Here is a 21,142-nt window from a genome sequence, read left to right on the forward strand (position 1 = left end):
CATGAATGACGAAAGAACAGCTTTCCCCTTACACCATATTCCAGAGAGCACCGAGTCACAAAGTAGGCGCAAATTCTTCCCTTCCTTACAAACGAGAACGAGATGACGTTTAAAACATCTGCCCACTCTGGTGTTTTTGAATATAAACTACGGGTGTAAGTTGGCTGTGCTTTTATTTCTTACTCCCATCACAGGAGAACAAAGTCAGCACAACTAACAATCTCATCCAAAATCTTCTACTATTCATTCAAGGAAAAACAGATAAATTGAGTGTTACGCCACAATATATTTACCAGGAAATAATCAGATTCAAAGCTCCAGAAAATATTTGTACAAATAAATAGAAAGAAAATTGTCACAATTAAAAAGTTCTGGCACACAAAAGAAAACCCAAATTAGAGGAACTCCCAAAATTAATTTTTATATCAGTTACAAAGAAATCTGTAGAAAAAACAAAATTAAGTATAAATAGGTGAATTATTATTTTTATCAGCTTTCCAGTGACCAAGCATCCATTGTTAAGGAATATCATATGCTATTAATATTCTATTCAAGAGTTCTTATTTCCTCCCTTCAACCAAAGAGGTACTATTCCTCAGGTAGAACACAATTCAGAATTAAAATTTTCAAAGAATATTTTTAACACCTTAAGATGACAGATGGAAAAGGGAAATATATATGTATCATCCTTACATGAACAAAGTTTGTAATTCACATGTCACTGAAGAACTGTTAAAGGCAAATCATAGAAAACACAATATAGTCCTATAAGCTTAAAATTCTGCCCTTTGTGACAGTGATTTCTATGATATTAGAAATTTCAATGACAACAAGCAAACCATTAGCCCAAAACTTATCTGTAGAAAAAGCTGAGATATAGGTGGAAAAAAGAAGGCCTATTTTTGGCTTACATTGGCAATTTGGCAGAATTCTACTGGCTTAAGCTAATAGTATGTCTAGAAATTCATTAATGAATATAAAGAAATAACCAGTTTCTTCACCATTAGTGAACTCAATGAAGCTAGGTGCAGACTTATTGATACTTAAGGCGAATAAGTGTCCTGCTTCACCTGAGATAGTTCTAGTTTCCACTGTTGAGTGGTGTTATTTCTTTCTTTCTTTCTTTTGAGACAGAGTCTTGCTCTGTCGCCAGGCTGGAATGCAGTGGCGCAATCTCGGCTCACTGCAGCCTCCACCTCCTGGGTTCAAGTGATTGTCCTGCCTCAGCCTCCTGAGTAGCTGGGACTACAGGCATGCACCACCACACCCAGCTAATTTTTGTATTTTTTGTAGGGATGGGGTTTCACCATGTTGGCCAGGATGGCCTCTATCTCTTGACCTCGTGATTCGCCTGCCTCAGCCTTCCAAAGCGCTGGGATTACAGGCATGAGCCACTGCGCCCAGCCTCTTTTTTTTGAGACAGACTCTTGCTCTGTCGCCAGGCTGGAGTGCAGTGGCACAATCTCAGCTCACTGCAATGTCTCCCTCCCCAGCTCAAGCGATTCTCCTGCCTCAGCCTCCCGAGTAGCTGACATTACAAGCACATGCCACCACGCCCAGCTGATTTTGTATTTTTAGTAGAGATGGGGTTTCACCATGTTTCCCAGGCTGGTCTCAAATTCCCGACCTCAGGGAATCTGCCTGCCTTGGCCTCCGAAAGTGCTAGGATTACCGGAGTGAGCCACCACTTCCAGCTGAGTGGTGTATTTCTAATGGTATACACCCTTTTACTCTCAAAAGTGTCCTGTTTGGATGGTAAATGATCGTCATCACTCTACCGGAATTTCCTTGTGAATCTGGATCTTCAAAGGTCTACGATTCATTCCCAAATTATCTTATACCTGAAGGAAAGGGCTGAAACTCCTGTGTAGGATGAAATGGTATGGAGATGGAGTAACTTGTAGAGAATGTGTACAGAGAAAGCACTTTCCACAGTAATAACTGTGCAGAAAAAGTTCCTTTTGTTCACTTCTTGCTAACCACATATCACCATAACATATCAAGGAGGCGGCGGCACACCTACCTCTCTGCATACAGCAGCAATCTGTGCTTCATCCATGCAGGTTTCTGTTACCACATCAGTGAGCGATCCACCAGCAAGGTATTCCATGACCACAAACAATTCATCTCCTACCAGGTAACTAAAAATACAACATACCAAATACAGTCACACTTACATTTTTTCTAAACACATGGTATCCTATGTTGAAGAATTCAAATATTAAACACCCTAACAATGAAACTAGAGGGCTGGTAGCTTGAGAGTTAGGAAGAAAATTGGAAAGCTGCTATGTAACAGCACAGAAAAATAACTGAGGTTATGATCCTGAATCATTTTTAAGTTACAGTTTGCCCACAATTGTAGTTTGAGTACACACATAGATTCATTCTGATTAAAATAATCCTACAATATAGAAATTACTAGTCCCGTTTTAGAGATAAAGAGACAAAGGCTTGGAGAGGTTAGTGACTCATCTAAGGTCACACAGCTATTAATAGTAAGTGACAGAACCAGAATCTGAAGCCAAGTATCAACGATTCCAAAGCCCATGGCTTATCTTAACTACCCTACTATGCTGACTTGAAATGTTATTTTAAAAAGCAGGGAACTGTACCTGAAAAGTTTATTTTTTTTTTTTTTGAGATAGAGTCTTGCTCTGTTGTCAGGCTGGAGTGCAGTGGCGTGATCTTGGCTCACTGCAACCTCCGCCTCTTGGATTCAAGCAATTCTCCTGCCTCAGCCTCCGGAGTAACTGGGACTACAGGTGTGTGGCACCAGGCCTGGCTAATTTTTGTATTTTTAGTAGAGACGGGGTTTCACCATGTTGGCCAGGATTGTCTCGATCTCCTGACCTCATGATCCACCTGCCTTGGTCTCCCAAAATGCTGGGATTACAGACGTGAGACACTGTGCCCGGCCTGAAAAGTTTATTTCTATGAACACGTTCTCCATAACTAGGGCTAAAGTCTTGAAATATATTATTGTTTCCTCATTCTAAACAAATTTAAATATGGGAGAAAATCACCTATAATCACCTCTATCTTCAATAAAACAATTGTTGTCATTTTCAACTAATCTTCTCTCATTCGTATATGTGACTGCTTTTTCAAGCGCAGTTGTAGTAATATACATCATTTTCTTTTTTGTTGTTGTTGTTTTGAGATGGAGTCTCACTGCGTTGCCCAGGCTGGAGTGCAGTGGTGCGACCTCAGCTCACTGCAACCTCCACCTCCCTGGTTCAAGCGATTCTCCTGCCTCAGCCTCCTGAGTAGCTGGGATTACAGGTGTGAGCCACTGCACCTGGCCAATATGCACCATTTTCTATTCTGCTTTTTGGTCTGTTATTTAACATTAATTCCTAAACTAAATGAGGTTTTGATAGACATACAATTTGTCCATAAAGGATAGCATTTGAAATAAAAATTGATCTACAAGTTTAAAAACCATGTGACCGGTCCCCTGTCAGTCAAGACGTGAATCACAGCCAACCATTCATGTTTTCACTTCAGGTCATTTGCAATGAATATAAACACCACCAGTTATGGCCTTCATTTAACGGCCTTCTCTCACTTGCCAAGTGATATCCTTGTAGAGAAGGACCTTCTAAAACTGCAGTGTGCTATTTTTACCTCTCCTCTTATTTCTCAGCATTGAGTTTATTCTAAAGTGGCTAGCCGCCCCCCTAAACCATGAGACTTAAAATTTCTACATTTTTATCCCAGTGTTTAAGAAATAATCATATTTACCTGTCCAAGAAGTTAACTATGTTGGGATTTTTTAATTCTTTCATCACCAGAATCTCATTAATAATCAATTCCTTCTTTGGCTGTTTCTGTAAATTAATCTGTTTGATAGCAACCTATAATGAAAACAGGATTGAAAAAAATCAGGTTTACGAATTCTCTTAGAAAATTACAAACACCAAGCAGTTATAACTTACTTTACGGCACGTATAGCATATTACACAATGTTATTACTCATCGGTGGTACTTTTACTTGCACATTGCCTCTGCACAATGCTTTGTAATGTACAGAGCCTAAACAGTTTTAGATTTATCTTGAAGTTAATACACCCACAGTCAGTCCAACACTAAGAATTAATCCTCTTTTCACTTGAGCTGAGAAAACAATTTTTAAATACTTGCTTATTTATGACATTAAACTCAAATTCCTTCTTTGTTCCCCTTAATGACAGACGTGCTATAAAAACACGTAGAGCAATTCTTACAACATGTTCAACTTAAAAGGGAGTCCTAGTGATTCTTCCCAGCTTTAGCTAGTTTCCACCCATATGACAAAAAAATGGTAACATCCAGGATTACGACAAAGTAGCTACCTCCTGTCCCAACGCAACGTCAGTAGCAGTGAAAACTGTACCAGAAGCCCTAGAGGGAGAAAACAGCCAGATTTAAGGTTGACAAATCACCAGCATTTACAATATCCAAAGACTTTACACTTCAAGCAACTGAAAAAGAATTAAAGAACAGTGACGATCTAACATGCTTAAAAGGAGTAAAAGCAAAAACACGAGGAAAGGGGGTGGGGGAAGAAAAAGAGACAATCCTCATGGCCAAAACTTATGTTTGAAATATTTCAGACCTACAAAAGTGTAGTGAAAAAAGATCAAGAAAAAAAAATATGTAACATATACTTATGGATACACTTCCCGGATTAAGATACAAAGAACTATAAATAATTTGAAGATTCCCATGAGCCCTTTCCAACAGCAGTCTCTCTCCTCCCAAAGGTGATCTGTATTCGGTGTTTATCCTGTATTTGACGTTCATCATTTTCATGCATTTCTCCATACTTTTAACTACAAAGGACACAGATGTTTATACCTATAAAATATACTTTGCCTAATTTTTTTTTTTTTTTTTGAGACGGAGTCTCCCTCTGTTGCCCAGGCTAGAATGCAGTGACACAATCTCCACTCACTGCAAGCTCTGCCGCCTCCCGGGTTAACACCATTCTCCTGCCTCAGCCTCCCTAGAAGCTGGGACTACAGGCGCCCGCCACCACGCCCAGCTAATTTTTTTTGTATTTTCAGTAGAGACGGGGTTTCACCGTGTTCGCCAGGATGGTCTCGATCTCCTGACCTCATGATCTGCCCGCCTCGGCCTCCCAAAGTGCTGGGATTACAGGCGTGAGCCATCGCGCCCGGCCTGCCTAATTTTTAAATGTCATATAGTTTCATTTCACATATTATCCTGCAACTTGCTTTTGTTACTCAATACTGGATTTGTGATGGTCATCCATATGGATAGGCATTGCTTGTTCATTCATGCTCAAAAATAATAAGATAATCAATTCTCTTTCACAAAACCAGTGCTGCAATTGAATTTAGCTGTTAGGAAGAAATTCAGGCCTGGTGCAGTGGCTTACACCTGTAATCCCAACACTTTGGGAGGCTGAGGCAGAAGAATTGTTTGAACCCAGGAGGCAGAGGTTTCAGTGAGCTGAGATTGTTTCACTGCACTCCGGCCTGGGTGACAGACTGAGAATCCGCCAAAAGAAAAAAAAAAAAAAAAAAAAAAGAGAAGGGAAGGAAGGAAGGAAGGAATTCATACGGAAGTTTTCAAAAATGGCTTAAGCCCTCACTGTAAATTCACAGAATGCTTTCCAGAGTTTAATAACATTAAAAATTTAAGGTGTTTATTTGCTTCCAAGCAACAGAAAAAAGGAGTTTAGTTAGTACACTTTAAAAATACAAATTACAGAACAAAATCAGAAGATCAGTAGACTGAAAAGTCAATACTCAATGACATGATTTATGCATTTTTTTATTGCTTATAATCCTGAAGTAAATATTCTTACTGTCTTTTAAATGTATTTTATGGGCAATTCTTCCCTCTAATTAATTCTTTTTTTTTTTTTTTTTTTTTTTTTTTTTTTTTTTTTTTTTTTTTTTTTTTGAGACGGAATCTCGCTCTGTCGCCCAGACTGGAGTGCAGTGGCCGGATCTCAGCTCACTGCAAGCTCCGCCTCCCAGGTTTATGCCATTCTCCTGCCTCAGCCTCCCGAGTAGCTGGGACTACAGGCGCCCGCCACCACGCCCAGCTAGTTTTTTGTATTTTTTAGTAGAGACGGGGTTTCACCGTGTTAGCCAGGATGGTCTCGATCTCCCGACCACGTGATTCGCCTGTCTCGGCCTCTCAAAGTGCTGGGATTACAGGCTTGAGCCACCACGCCCGGCCCCCTCTAATTCTTTATAACGGATGGGAAATGACACTTTAGAAAAAATGATACACAATCGCTGCTAACAACTAGTACAGTTTTTTAACAGCATCTACAAATAACTGCATTATTTATTTACACAAATCCCCCAAGGGTACCACTCACAGAATACTACATAAGTGGTCAATGTCAGCAGGCAAAATAAATATCATGCTATAAAACCAGGAAATACTGAATATTGAATATTATGATAATACAGTCACGAATACTTACCCTTGTCCAATTTTTTCATATCTTGTATATTTTTTCTTAGGGTCACCTATGCTCACAATAGTTCCTAGAATAAATAAAAAGCTGGAAGCTCAGTCAAGCATTTTAAGTGTAAATTGATTTTGATATTATTATTCCTTTTAATAAATGCCACTGCCTTTTTTTTTTTTTTTTTTTTTTTTGAGACGGAGTCTGGCTCTGTCGCCCAGGCTGGAGTGCAGTGGCCGGATCTCAGCTCACTGCAAGCTCCGCCTCCCGGGTTCATGCCATTCTCCTGCCTCAGCCTCCGGAGTAGCTGGGACTACAGGCGCCCGCCACCTCGCCCGGCTAGTTTTTTGTATTTTTAGTAGAGACGGGGTTTCACCGTGTTCGCCAGGATGGTCTCGATCTCCTGACCTCGTGATCCGCCCGTCTCGGCCTCCCAAAGTGCTGGGATTACAGGCTTGAGCCACCGCGCCCGGCCCGCCACTGCTTTTATAAGTGATTTTCAAACATAACATTAAGTTTCAAAACTAACAGGTTTCAAACACAAAACACTAAAGAAACTTAAATACATAATAAAAGTTTAAAAGTATCAGAAACAAGACACATTAAAAGTTAAAGTATCAGAAACAAGAAGACACATTATTTCCATGAGGTGAGACCGCCTAACTCATCATTCACTCAATAATGGTCACATTTTGGAAAGACTGTACCAGTTTGTCAGAGATTAATTAGGTTCTCACATGTTCAGCTTTAGAATCAGGTAATCTCAAGGAAACAGACATATTTGAATATAAAATAGATATATTTGAATATAGAAATAGGTATATTTGAATATATCTATTAATAGATAAGTTTAAGACTACTTAGTATTGTAAATAATAAAGGCTATCTAAACCCTAGATGGTCTTTCTGACTCCTCCAGTATACATATCATCTACCTTTCAATACATTTAGAAAACCACCTGTTACCATAACAATTACTATGCTCTCACATAAACTAATCATATGTTTGTTTTAGGAAAGTTCAAAGTCGCAAGAAACAGGTTTTAAAATCAGGAAGTTGGGGCTGGGCACGGTGGCTCACGCCTATAATCCCAGCACTTTGGGAGGCTGAGGCGGGCAGATCACGAGGTCAGGAGATCGAGACCGTCCTAGCTAACACGGGGAAACCCCATCTCTACTGAAAAAAAATACAAAAAGTTAGCTGGGCGCGGTGGTGGGCGCCTGCAGTCCCAGCTATTTGGGAGGCTGAGGCAGGAGAATGGCGTGAACCCGGGAGGTGGAGCTTGCAGTGAGCTGAGATCGCAACACTGTACTCCAGCCTGGGAGACAGTAAGACTCCGTCTCAAAAAAAAAACTAGGAAGTTGGACAGAAAATCATAACTTATATTCTTATTACTAGTAAGTCAAAATATAAGAAAAATCACATTACATTTTCACTTGCCTTGTCAAGGTAAAAAAGGACAGGACCATATCAAGGAAACTCACATAAATAATTTTATGTAGGTACCCAACCTCAAGTCAACAAGCAAAGAAAAGGAGCAATAATAAGAGGCTAAGGCAAAAAGATACCAAAAAGACTGGGGATGTGATAGCTAAAGGTCACAACTGAATGATGACAATTAGGATTCCAGTTAATTTTTTTTTTTTTTTTAAAGTAGCAGCTCTCCTAAAATAATTCTTATATGCCCATAGAGTAACAGAGTAGGCTGGGTGTGGTGGCTCATGCCTGAGGTCAGGAGTTTGAGACCAGCTTGGCCAACATGGTGAAACTCCATCTCTACTAAAAATACAAAAATCATCAGGGTGTGGTGGTGCATGCCTGTAGTCCCAGCTACTCGGGAGGCTGAGACAGAAGAAACGCTTGAACCGGAGAGGCAGAGATTGCAGTGAGCCAAGATCATGCCACCGCACTCCAGCCTGGGCGACAGAGTCAGACTCTGTCTCAAAATAAAAATAATAATAACAACAACAACAACAACAACAACAACAACAGAGTAACAGCCAGGTTTATACTTGAAAGCACTGAGAAATCAAAAGCAAATAAACACGGGGCATATGAACATTTGTTTGCTTTTTAGAGACAGGGTCTCACTCTGTCACTCGGGCTGGAGTGCAGTGGTGCAATCACAGCTCACTACAGCCTTGAACTCGTGGCTCAAGCAATCCTGCTGCCTCAGGCTCCCAGTCAGCTGGGACTACAGACACACACCACCATGCCTCGTTAATTTTTTTTTTTTTTTTTGGGGTAGAGTTGGGGTCTAAGTTGTATAGTTTGGCCTTGAACTCCTGGACTCGAGCTATCCTATCTTGACCAGACAACGTACTGAGATTACAGGTTTGAGCCACTATGCCCAGCCTAAATGTTTAAAACAGTCCTTCCATAAAGTATTTTTCCTTGATCCCTCTAGATTAGCATTCTTTAATTATTATTTATTATTATTATTATTTTTTGAGACTGAGTCTCTCTCTTTTGCCCAGGCTAGAGTGCAGTGGCACGATCTCGGCTCACTGCAATCTCTGCCTCCTGGGTTCTAGTGATTCTCCTGCCTTAGCTCCCCAAGTAGCTGGGATTACAGGCGCCTGCCAAGACACCCAGCTAATTTTTGTGTTTTTAGTAGAGACGGGGTTTTGCCATGTTGGGCAAGCTAGTCTTGCTCCTGACCTCAAGTGATCCGCCCACCTTGGTCTCCCAGAGTGCTGGGATTACAGGCGTGAGCCACAGTGCATAGTCAGTTAGCTTTTTTTTTTGAGATGGAGTCTCACTCTGTTGCCAGGATGGAGTGCAGTGGCATGATTTCAGCTCACTGCAACCTCCGCCTCCCAGGTTCAAGCAATTCTCTCGCCTCAGCCTCCCAAGCAGCTGGTACCACAGGCACGCGCCACCACACCAGCTGATTTTTGTGTTTTTAGTAGAGACAGGGTTTCACCATTTTGGCCAGGATGGTCTCGATCTCTTGACCTTGTGGTCCGCCCGCCTCGGACTCCCAAAGTGCTGGGATTACAGGCATGAGCCACTGCGCCCGGCCCAGTGACGCAATCTTGACTCACTGCAACCTCCACCTCCTGGGTTCAAGTGATTCTCTTGTCTTAGCCTCCAAGTAGCTGGGATTACAGGCACATGACAGCACATCCAGCTAATTTTTGTATTTTTAGTAGCGATGGGGTTTCACCATGTTGGCCAGGCTGGTCTTGAACTCCTGACCTCTGGTGATCTGCCCAACTCAGCCTCCCAAAGTGCTGGGATTTAGGGGTGAGCCACCACGCCCGGCGATATCTCCAGATTGTAATTGAAGCTACCGTTGCTATAAGAAAACAATGTATTCTTTATACTTTAAGCCATAATGTAAGGTGTAAGTTAAAATCCGTCTGGGCCAAATGTTTTAAGAGCTGTTAACAATTTAACAATGATATAAAATGTAGATAACATACTTAATTTCTCCATAATCTCTTCATCTGTCATTTTAGTCTTCTTTTTCTGTTTGTCTGAAGACTTGGCACCACCATCAACACTTGAATCACCAACTGGTGCAGGAACAGGGTCAATTACAGACCGTGTGTAAATCTGTGGAGAAACAGTTCATTACTAAGGTTTGAGGAATAATGTTTTCAGATATTCTTGCTGGCACACTAATTCAGTTCTTTGATTTTTAACCTGAACTAAGTTGTCTCTTCTATTGTTCTAAATAATGAGAACACTATTTTCAGATATAAAAGATGTGTAACTAAGAATAAAAAATGTGAAACATTTTTCTTTGGCATAGCATGTATATATTTGAAAAGCTGTCTAGTAAAACAGCAGGTCCGTGAATGAAATTTAAGTGTGACCAGGTCTAAAATGGTACAATGTATCAAAATGCACAGTTTTTAAATCATGTTTTTACTACAGATATAAGTAAAATGCAAAAGAATGGAAACCTTGATGTTGAAAGATTATTAATTCCCACAAAAGTTTTTACACAATTATAATGCCTACCACCCATTTCAAATAGCCAGGTTTAAGGGCTAAAGAAAACAGAGTCCTCTGCCATCAGCTCGGCATCCAGAGGCCGTCCCCGGAGCTCTGCCTGCCCACTGTGCCATGAGCACAGCCCATTCCACGGCACAGCACCTTCCCCACACTCTACTTGCATCAGTGCAGGGAGCAGAACGGTAACTGCAGTCATTCCTCTCTTCCTGGCTCCATTTAAGTCTCCCTTACCTGGTTAGGAATTTCATCATTTTTAGTCTCCCTTACCTGGTTAGGAATTTCACTCTCAACTGCCTTTTGAATGACATCAAGGCGCTGAGAGGAGTGTAAAATGGGAGATTAAAACACATCATCTGGGTAAGAGGAAAGCTGTAAGTTTTAGATTTAGTAGTCATCTACATTGAGATAAACAGAGAAAGCTTGGGAAATAGATGAACCCTCTGGAAAAGCGTACTATAGAAAGAAAAAAGCCCAGTGAGGTGAGTGCGTTATTTCTTTCTTTCTTCTTTTTGAGACGGAGTCTCGCTCAGTCGCCCAGGCTGGAGTGCAGTGGCGCGATCTCAGCTCACTGCAAGCTCTGCCTCCCAGGTTCACGCCATTCTCCTGCCTCAGCCTCCTGAGTAGCTGGGACTACAGGCGTCCGCCACCACGCCTGGCTAATTTTTTGCCTTTTTAGTAGAGACGGGGTTTCACCGTGTTAGCCAGGATGGTCTCGATCTCCTGACCTCATGATCCACCAGCCTCGGCCTCCCAGTGTTGGGATTACAGGCGTGAGCCACCGTGCCCGGCCTCGAGTGCGTTAACTTTTAAAGACACATCACATTTCAATCTTCAGAAAACTAGTTTGTGGTGAGTGGTCTTTGGGTACAGATCTCCCGGTTAAATTTCTCCACACTAAATGGTTTTAAACTTGAGGGCTTTCTAAAAGCAATCACTGAAAGTCAAATACAGACTCTTATTTTTTAAAACACACACGCACACACACAGACTAGGTCACCAATCGACACTCACTGATTTCGTATGATCTGGTCGTGGGGCAATAACAGGAGGAGCAGTCTCTTCATCATCATCATCTTCCTCTGTCACTACTGCGGGTGTTTCTGTTCCCTTGGCGTTCAGCTGCATTGATTATGAGCAAAGTCAGGAAAACAAGTCAAATAGGCTTAAATGTGACTATCGCCCTTTATGAACAGACATCAGAAAGTTTGCTTCTTTGATAGCTCATTTCAAAACCATTAAATCTCATTAGCTCTTATATAACTCAAGAGAATTATAATCTAATAAGGCGATTCTATGAATTATGAAAAAGTTTATGAAATAAATATGGTGAGTACCAAATCTTTTTAATAAAGTACTATTTACCCTAAGCATACATATATAATGCCCTGAAAGTAAACAATGTTACTTGTTAAGACCAAAATCAAAGATCCTCTGAGCTTTGTATGTCAGAGACATTTGGTGACATTTAAAATAGTCAGATTTGGCCAGGTGCAGTTGCTCACGCCTGTAATCCCAGCACTTTGGAAGGCCGAGGTGGGTGGATCACCTGAGGTCAGGAGTTCGAGACCAGCCTGGCCAACATGGTGAAACCCCATCGCTACTAAAAATACAAAAAAATTAGCCTGGCGTGGTGGCTCATGCCTGTAATCCCAGCACTTTGAGAGGCCAAGGCGGGCGGATCACGAGGTCAGGAGATCAAGACCATCCTGGCTAACACGGTGAAACCCTGTCTCTACTAAAAATACAAAAAATTAGCAGGGCGTGGTGGCGGGTGCCTGTAGTCCCAGCTACTCGGGAGGCTGAAGCAGGAGAATGGTGTGAACCCGGGAGGTGGGGCTTGCAGCGAGCTGAGATCGTGCCACTGCACTCCAGTCTGGGTGACAGAGCAAAACTCCGTCTCCCCAAAAAAAAAAAAAAAAAAAAAAAAAAAAAAAGCATCATATCAAATTTCTATTTAATATAGCTTCTTCAACTAATTGGCTGGCTAGCTAAAAACACCTACTGAGTAGTTATTTACCTCTGATGGCTGTAATTTATTTTAGAAAGCAAAATAAAAACTGAGATTTGACTTGGGTAACCTAAATCAGAAAAAGAGATACAAGAAATAATATCATTAACTTACTGCTGGTGTTCCAGAAGGGAAGCCGTCTTTCTCTGAATATGAAACAAAACATAATGTTAGCAATTCAAGAAATAGCACTTTTATATGATAAAAGGAAAAAAAAATAAAGCAGAAAAAGTGAAATGTTCTTAAACGGATCTCAAGTTGAATTAACTCTTGAGAAAAATGATAACACAAGTAGTCAAATAAGAATTTATGTAAGACCAAGCTAAGGAATCTGAAATCTAAATGACACTATAAATTTACTAAAAAATCAGTGAATTATACATTTAAAATGGGTGAATTGTACTGCATATAAATTATACCTCAATAAAGCTATCAAAATTTATTTTGAAAGTATACCTATCCATCTGTATTTATTAAAACAAAACAAATGTATTCATAAAGATACTTTCTCCAGTAAACTGCTGACTGAGGAACTTAATGCAACAATTAAGACAATGACAATTGTGCAAAGTAAAATTCTGACGTTGTTTTGTTTTTCTTTTAAAAATGCCCAGAGACATACATATATATATCATATATAACATACATATAGGCCGTGCGCCGTGGCTCACGCCTGTAATCCCAACACTTTGGGAGGCTGAGACAGGCAGATCACCTGAGGTTGGGAGTTCAAGACCAGCCTGACCAACATGGAAAAACCCCGTCTCTACTAAAAATACAAAATTAGTTGGGTGTGGTGGCAAATGCTTGTAATCTCAGCTACTGAGGAGGCTGAGGCAGGAGAATTGCTTGAACCCGGGAGGCAGAGGTTGTGGTGAGCCAAGATTGTGCCATTTCACTCCAGCCTGGGCAACAGAGCAGAACTCCAACTCAAAAACAAAACAAAACAACAGAGACACACACACACACACACACACACACACATTTATGTATGTATGTATGTATGTATGTATGTATGTGTACTAGGTGCAAATAAGCTACCATTTGGTGGTCCTTGATTTTTCAAAAAAATTACTAATTTACACACAGACTTACTGGTTGATACAAAAATTTTAGGAACAAGTCTGACCTTTTCCTAAGGGTGTACTACACTCAACAAAAAAGGTCAAGATCACTTGCAAAAAACATTTCTCTGTCTCCTCTGAGCATGGCCTTTATTTCTGTGAGTATGCAAACATTAAGTATAATCAATTAAAATCACATTCAGGATTTTAGCTCAATCATACTGTTTTTAAAAATCACGTGTATGACTTCCGAGACAGATAAACATATTGAAAAATGACATCCTGAGGGTGTAGTGAGCAAAATCTAAACTGAGGGAAACAGGACAAATGGTCTTGTTTCTTTAATAAACAAACGGCAAGAAAAGATAGAAGGAACCAGTGTGTGGGAGGGGAAGCCTAAAGATCAAGAGATTCAGTATTAACCAACTGCAAAGTATGAACTTTATTCTGATCTTTAGTTGAACAAAAACTAGTTTTAAAAATCCACTACACCAATTCTTACACTATATACCAATTCAACTTGGAACACAAAGTACATCAAACCCAATTTCCACCCAGCTGTATTCATCCAGAAAGTAAAATTTACATTACTACGATTACGTAGATAACATTCCAGATATTCCAATTCTGAGGTATAAATCCTTCTAGTTCTAATGTTTATTTCATATACGATTTATCTATTTTATATATTAAAATACATATATTCTATTATCTGCATACTCATGAGTTTCAATTTTTTGAGTGGACCTCAACATTTTTTAGTTCAAATCGGTGCAAAACAACCTCCTCTTGTCACACTAACAATACGTGTATTTCTAGTGTGAACATGTCTATCAACCAGCGTCTTTCCTTTGATTGCTGGAAGTCATTTAAAAGCAGTGACGAGTGAAAAATGAAAACAAAAACACAGCAATGAGGAGAAAAAAAACAAATAAATAAAAAGCCAAAATATCCATCAACTCCTATTTCTGGCAAACCTGTGAGATTACTATAATTCACAGATCCAAATTATGCTTCAGAACGGCCCTGGATCAGTCTACAAAAGGTAGAATCTATCCAGGGAAAAACGTTATCGGCAAGAACCATAGTTTAGCTTTTCATTTTTCCAGGAGCAATCTTTTTATCTAGAAGCGCTTCACACATCTCCATCTCACCCAGCCTTGGCTGCTGTCTTACCCGGAGGAGTAAAGCTCAGATACTTCTGCTTCACTGTGTTGGAGTCGTAGAATTTGAGGACATCCAGCACAGCCTGAGGATTCTTCTTCTGCTCTAGTTTGGTGATGTTGGAGGTCTGTAGCAATCGAGCCCACTGTTCTGGCATGCCCTAACAAAAACACATTCAGAAATTAGTTATGGTTTAAACTGACGCAATAAAATTAATTTCCAGAGATAAATGACAAAATATACAGAACAAACCAATCTTTTAAGTGTAGGTTTGACTAAATTCTAAAAGATCTCATTTTCTAAAGGTCTATTTTTTCTTTTTCTGAGACGGAGTCTCGCTCTGTCCCCCAGGCTGGAGTGCAATGGCACGATCTCGGCTCACTGCAAGTTCCGCCTCCCAGGTTCACGCCATTCTCCTGCCTCAGCCTCCTGAGTAGCTGGGATTACAGGTGCCCGCCACCTAGCCCGGCTAATTTTTCGTATTTTTCACCGTGTTAGCCAGGATGGTCTCGATCTCCTGACCTCGTGATCTGCCCGCCCCAGGCTCCCAAAGTGTTGGGATTACAGGTGTGAGCCACCACACCCGGCCTGGGTCTATTTTTCTAAGTCTGCTTTGCATAACTATAATTAATAGGCTCTGATCTCTAGGGAAACAATATATCCAACCACTAACACTTTTATAAAAAGCAGAAAGCAGTCAGAATTCATAGTTAACATATGGATAGAAATGTTAATTTCCTTTTTTTTTGAGATGGAGTTTTGCTCTTCTTGCCCAGGCTGGAGTGCAATGGCAAGGTCTCAGCTCACCGCAACCTCCACCACCTGGGTTCAAGTGATTCCCCTGCCTCAGCCTCCCTGGTAGGTGGAATTACAGGTGCCCGCCACTGCGCCCGGCTAATTTTTTTGTATTTTTAGTAGAGACGGGGTATCACCATGTCGGCCAGGCTGGTCTCAAACTCCTGACCTCAAATGATCTGCCATCCTTGGCCTCCCAAAGTGGTGGGATTACAGGCGTGAGCCACCGCGCCTGGCCTGAAATGTTAATTTCAAATTTAATAATGAAGGAAAATGTTTGAGTGCTATTTTACACGTTATAAATGGGCCCGAACTAGGTAAACTTACAGTGAATTCTCCAGTAACAGCATCAAAGCCAACATGGATGGTGTGTTCAAAATCAGATGGAGGAGAAATTTCTGGCCGTTCCTTTTCTTTCTTTTTACTTCCTAGAGGGCATCAGAAAAAAAGAAAAAGAATCAGCCTATTTAAACAAGACTAGTGAAGGCACTTACAATTTTTTTTTTTGGCTTTTGTTTTTTCACAGAGTTTCGCCCTTGTTGCCCAGGCTAGAGTGCAGTGGTGTGATCTCAGCTCATTGCAACCTCTGCTTCCCGGGTTCAAACCATCCTCCTGCCTCAGCTTCCCAAGTAGTTGGGACTACAGGTGCCCGTCACGATGCCCGCCTAATTTTTGTATTTTTAGTAGAAATAGGGTTTCGCCATGTTGGTCAGGCTGGTCTCAAACTCCCGATCCACCTGCCACGGCCTCCCAAAGCGCTGGGATTACAGATGTGAGCCACTGCTTGCCCGGCGTATTATATTTTTCCTAAAACATATTAGCATCAAAGTTATTCTAGAAAACACATTAGGATCAAAGTTATTCTAGAAAACATATTAGGATCGAAGTTACTCTAGAAAAGATTTCCCCTAAAAACAGTGGCTGATAGGAAACTAGTAAATGGAGTAAAGCAGACTGTCCTGCCACAGAGCAGGGCTGGACACAACTAAACACTGTCCTGAGGAGGAGGCACATGGAGCGAGCAACGGCAGGCCTGAATAACAGAGCACAGGCAGAAGAGACACCCCTTAGGGCACCAGCTCTCTCACAAAGGGCTCCATCTCAGATTCTGAGCAATGTGGACAGCAAACACAGCAAACCCCATTTCCGCTCAGCTACATCCATTGGGAAGTCAGATTTGCATTGCTGGGACTCTGCAGAGAACACACACTGTCAGGACAAGCAGTGACAAGGCCACCTCTTCTTTTTTGTGCAAGCCTAATCCTTCCTTTTCAGTGGAGTTACTAATCGCCACATTTTATAACTACACAGTTTTTCTACGATCCCAGTGCAGAAAAAAGTATTTCTACAACATTTCTGAAATACACCTATCAATAATATTCTCTGTAAACTCCAACACATCAGTTCCTCCCCGAAACCCTCCCTCTCAGCTCCGCCTGCTGTAATCCACAGTAGCTCATGCCTAGGTCTCCTGCACAGCTCCTGTCCGCGACATCCCTTCACTCCTGCCCTGCGCTGGAATCTATTTTCTGGATCTTATGTTTTCCTCCTCTAGATTTATCCCTTTAGTTGATAGTTCTTGACTCATTATATATATGCATATATACATTGGAAATTTGTTTTTTTACCCTCAGCATTTCCAGCGTTGCTATTGAGAAGGCCAGTGCCATTCTGGTTCTTGTTGGGAGCCACCGTTGGAAGTCGACTGTCTGTACATGTGTACGTCTGTCTCTGGAGGCTCTGCCCTGTTGCAATGATCTGTTTGTCGGCCTTTATGCCACTATCAGACTGCCTGGATTATTTTATTGCCATTTTGTAACACGCATTGAAACTATGTCACATAAGGCTTCTTTTTCTTTTGTCAAAGCTTTTTGGGTAATCCAGGTCCTCTGCATTTCCATATGAGTTTTAGAATGAGCTTATTAATTTCTACAGAAAGCCTGTTGGAATTCTGACTAGAATTGGAATGAATGTACCGATGAATTTTAGGGAGAATCTCTTTTTTTCCTTTTTTTTTAGAGGGAGTCTCGTTCTGCCTCGTTTAGAGGGAGTCTCTTTCTGTCACCCAGGCTGGAGTGCAGTGGCATGATCTCAGCTCACTGCAACCTCTGCATTGAACCTCCTGGGTTCAAGTGATTCTCCTACTTCAACCTCCTGAGCAGTTGGGATTACAGGCGCCGCCACCACACCCGGCTGATTTTTGTAATTTCTGGTACAGATGGGGTTTCACCATGTTGGCCAGGCTGGTCTCAAACTTTTGGCCTCAAGCGATCCACCTGCTTTGGCCTGCCAAAGTGCTTGGATTACAGACATGAGCCACTGTGCCTGGCTGAGAATTTATTTCTTGATATCTTAACAACACCGAGTTTTCTGATCCATGAAAACAGTAAATCTTTTCATTTATTTAGGTCTTTAAAAATTTCTCTCAGCAGTGTTTGCAGTTGTCTGTATCTGTTCAGTATGCTTTATCAGAATACCACTGCCTAGGCAATTTATTAATATAAACATTAGAAGCTGGCTGGGAGCAGTAGCTCATGCCTGTAATCCCGGCACTTTGGAAGACTGAGGTGGGCAGATCACATGAGGCTAGGAGTTCAAGACCCATCTGGCCAACATGGCAAAACACTGTATTTAAAACCAAACTTTAGCCGAGTATGGTGGCACGAGAATTGCTTGAACCCAGGAGGTGGAGGCTGCAGTGAGCCGAAACTGTGTCACTGCACTCTAGCCTCGGTCACAGCGTGAGACTCTGTCTCGAAAAAAAAAAGTTCATTTGGCTCACAGTTCTTCTGGAGGCTGGGAAGTCCTCCAGATCAAGGATCAAGAAGCCACATCTGGTGAGGGCCCTAACGTAGCAGAAGGCATCACATTGCAAGAAAGAGCAGGACAGGGCCAAACTGGCTTTTATAACCAACTCGCACCCACAATAAAGACGTTGAGTCCATCTGTGAGCACTCGCGTCGTCTCCTAAAGGTCCCATCTCTCAACACTGTCTTACTGGGGCTTCAGTTTCTAACACGTGAAGTCTGGGGCCACTTCGAATCAGAGCTGTAGTTATCAGTATAGAGCGCACAGTTTCATCAGCGTTCTGCCTTGGTAGTTCCTGATTTTTGATACTATTGCAAATGGTAGTTTTAAAATGTCCTTTTTAATCATTCATTGATGCCATAAAGAAACAGTTGTTTCCTGAATACTAATCTTATATCCTGAAACCTTATTATGCTTACTTCCACTAGTATTTTTGTAAATATAGAATTTTGCTATAAAAATTCAATCATGTTGCTGGTGAATAAAGTCAAGTTTACTGGTTTCCAATCTGGAGTCCTTTTATTCATTTTCTTTAAAAAAAAAAAAAAAAAAAAAAAAAAAAGGTGTTTTTCTTTTTGGTTTTTTTTTTTTTTTTGCCTTACAGAATTAGCTAGACCCTTCAGTATACTGTTGAATGAAAGTGGATGAAGAGAAATTTTATTTTTCCTGAACTAAGAGTTTTTGAAAAAGCGTCATTCTTTTTACCTTTAAGTTTAATGGCAGTGGTAGGTTTGTAAAAGATGTCCTTTATGAAGCTGAAAGGCATCCTCTTCTATTCCAAGTTTGCTGAACACTTTTATCAGAAATGGATATTGGGTTCTGTCAAATGCCTTTTCTACACATACTGAGACAAACCCATGGCTCATCCTTTCTATTGTGTTAATACAGTAAATAACATCAACCGATTTTCAAACTTAAACCAATGAAATCCACTTAGTCATGACGTATCACCCTTTTTATACACTGTTGGATTCCAATTGCTAAAATCTTGCTAAGAATTTAACATTGGCCAGACACAATGGCTCATGCCTGTAATCCTAGCAGTTTGGGAGGCTGAGGCAGAGGGATCACTTGAGCTCAGGAGTTCGAGGCCAGCCTGGCCAACATGGTGAAGTCTTGTCTCTACTAAAAATACAATAATTAGCCAGGCGTGGTGGTGCATGCCTATAATCCCACCTACTCGGGAGGCTGAGGCAGGAGAATTGCATGAACCCGGGAGGTGGCAGTTGCACTGAGCCAAGATGGCGCCACTGCACTCCAGCCAAGGCAACAAAGCAAGAATCCTCCAAAAAAAAAAAAAGAGAGAGAGAGAGGGAAAAAACATTGGTACGTGTTTGTTCATACCATCTTTTAAAAATCTGTACAGTGCCATCACCTCTCTCATTCTCAATACTGGTAATTTGTGTCTCCTCCCCATCCACAGCCACCTCCCCTCCCCGTCAGTCTGGCTACAGGTTTATCCATTTTATTGATATTCTAAATGAATCTACTTTTGGTTGCAGTGATTTTCTCTGCTGCTTTTTTCCCCTATTTCATTTATTCCCATTTTGCTTTTTATTATTTCTTCTACTTACCTTGGATTTCATCCACTCTTCCCTTCTAGTTTATTAAGACGGCTTAAAGTCATTGATTTAAAATCCTTCTTTTCTTCTAATATGGTGTTTAATACCAGAAGTTCTCCACTAAGTACTGCTTTAGCAGTATCCTACAAATATTGATGTTTTAAATTTTCATTCAGCTTAATATATTTTCTAAATCTTTTTATTTGTGAAGTGCTTTCTCTACTCTCCAAATATTTCCAGAGACCTCCTTGTGACTGCTTTCTAATTGAATTATATTATGGTCACGAGAACACATTTTGTACGATTTAAATCCTTTATTTATTTATTTATTTATTTATTTATTTATTTATTTATTTTGGATACAGAGTTTAGCTTTGTTGCCCAGGCTGGAGTAAAGTGGCATAATCTTGGCTCACTGCAACCTCCGCCTCCTGAGTTCAAGCAATTCTCTGCCTCAGACTCCCGAGTAGCTGGGATTACAGGCGCCTGCCACCATGCCTGGTTTATTTTTGTACTTTTAGTAGAGACGGGGTTTCACCATGTTGGCCAGGTTGGTCTTGATCTCCTGACCTCGTGATCCATCCTCCTCGGCCTCGCAAAGTGCTGGGATTACAGGCATGAGTCATCACACCCAGCCTATTTATTTATTTTGAGGAGTCTCGCTCTGTCACCCAGGCTGGCGTGCAATGGTGCAATCTCAGCTCACTGCAGCCTCCACCTCCCAGGTTCAAACGATTCTCCCACCTCAGCCTCCCGAGTAGCTGGGATTACATGTGCCTGCCACCACATCCAGCTAATTTTTATACTTTTAGTTAAGACGGGGTTTCACCATGTTGGCCAGGCTGGTCTCGAACTCCTGACCTCAAGTGATCTGCCCGCCTCAGCTTCCCAAAGTGCTGGGATTACAGGTATGAGTCACTACACCCAGCCAACATTTTTGAGAATTTGTAAAAGTAGACCTCATGTGTCTTTAAAGAGAATGTATATTCTGCTGTTACTGTGTGGAGTGTTCTATAAACGTCTATTAGGTCAAGTTGGCTGATAGTTACGTTCAAATTTTTTATATCCTTACCGATTTTATGTCTATTTTTTCTACCAATTACTGAGAGAAGTTTTGGAATCTCCAATTATAATTGAATTTTCCTGTTTCTTCTTGAAATCCTCTCAGTTTTTGCTTCATGAATTTTGAAGCTGTTATTAGATATATAAATGTTTAGTTCGATTATATCAGCTTAACGAACTGGTCCTATTATCACGAAATAACAACCTTTCTCATTATCACCGATAGTATCTTTTAGCTCTGAAATCTAGTTTGTCTGCTGTTTATACAGCCAGTCC

The 21,142-nt window shown here is 41.0% G+C and overlaps 1 protein-coding gene across 2 annotated transcripts in view; it reads right to left on the minus strand.

Moving 5' to 3' along the window:
* PAK2 (p21 (RAC1) activated kinase 2) overlaps positions 1–21,142 on the minus strand; it is a 91,411-nt gene that overhangs the window by 15,687 nt on the left and 54,582 nt on the right. For both annotated transcript variants that reach the window (XM_038003117.2, XM_038003120.2), the window contains exons 3-11: positions 15,762–15,862; positions 14,652–14,799; positions 12,526–12,557; positions 11,415–11,522; positions 9,866–9,998; positions 6,452–6,515; positions 4,338–4,386; positions 3,748–3,860; positions 2,024–2,141 (exon numbers count right to left, since the gene is read on the minus strand). In XM_038003117.2, coding sequence (XP_037859045.1) covers positions 2,024–2,141; positions 3,748–3,860; positions 4,338–4,386; positions 6,452–6,515; positions 9,866–9,998; positions 11,415–11,522; positions 12,526–12,557; positions 14,652–14,799; positions 15,762–15,862 — 866 coding nt within the window. The remainder of the gene's footprint in view (positions 1–2,023; positions 2,142–3,747; positions 3,861–4,337; positions 4,387–6,451; positions 6,516–9,865; positions 9,999–11,414; positions 11,523–12,525; positions 12,558–14,651; positions 14,800–15,761; positions 15,863–21,142) is intronic.

The sequence above is a fragment of the Chlorocebus sabaeus genome, chromosome 15 (assembly GCF_047675955.1).
Source record: "Chlorocebus sabaeus isolate Y175 chromosome 15, mChlSab1.0.hap1, whole genome shotgun sequence".
Classification (NCBI taxonomy): domain Eukaryota; kingdom Metazoa; phylum Chordata; class Mammalia; order Primates; family Cercopithecidae; genus Chlorocebus; species Chlorocebus sabaeus.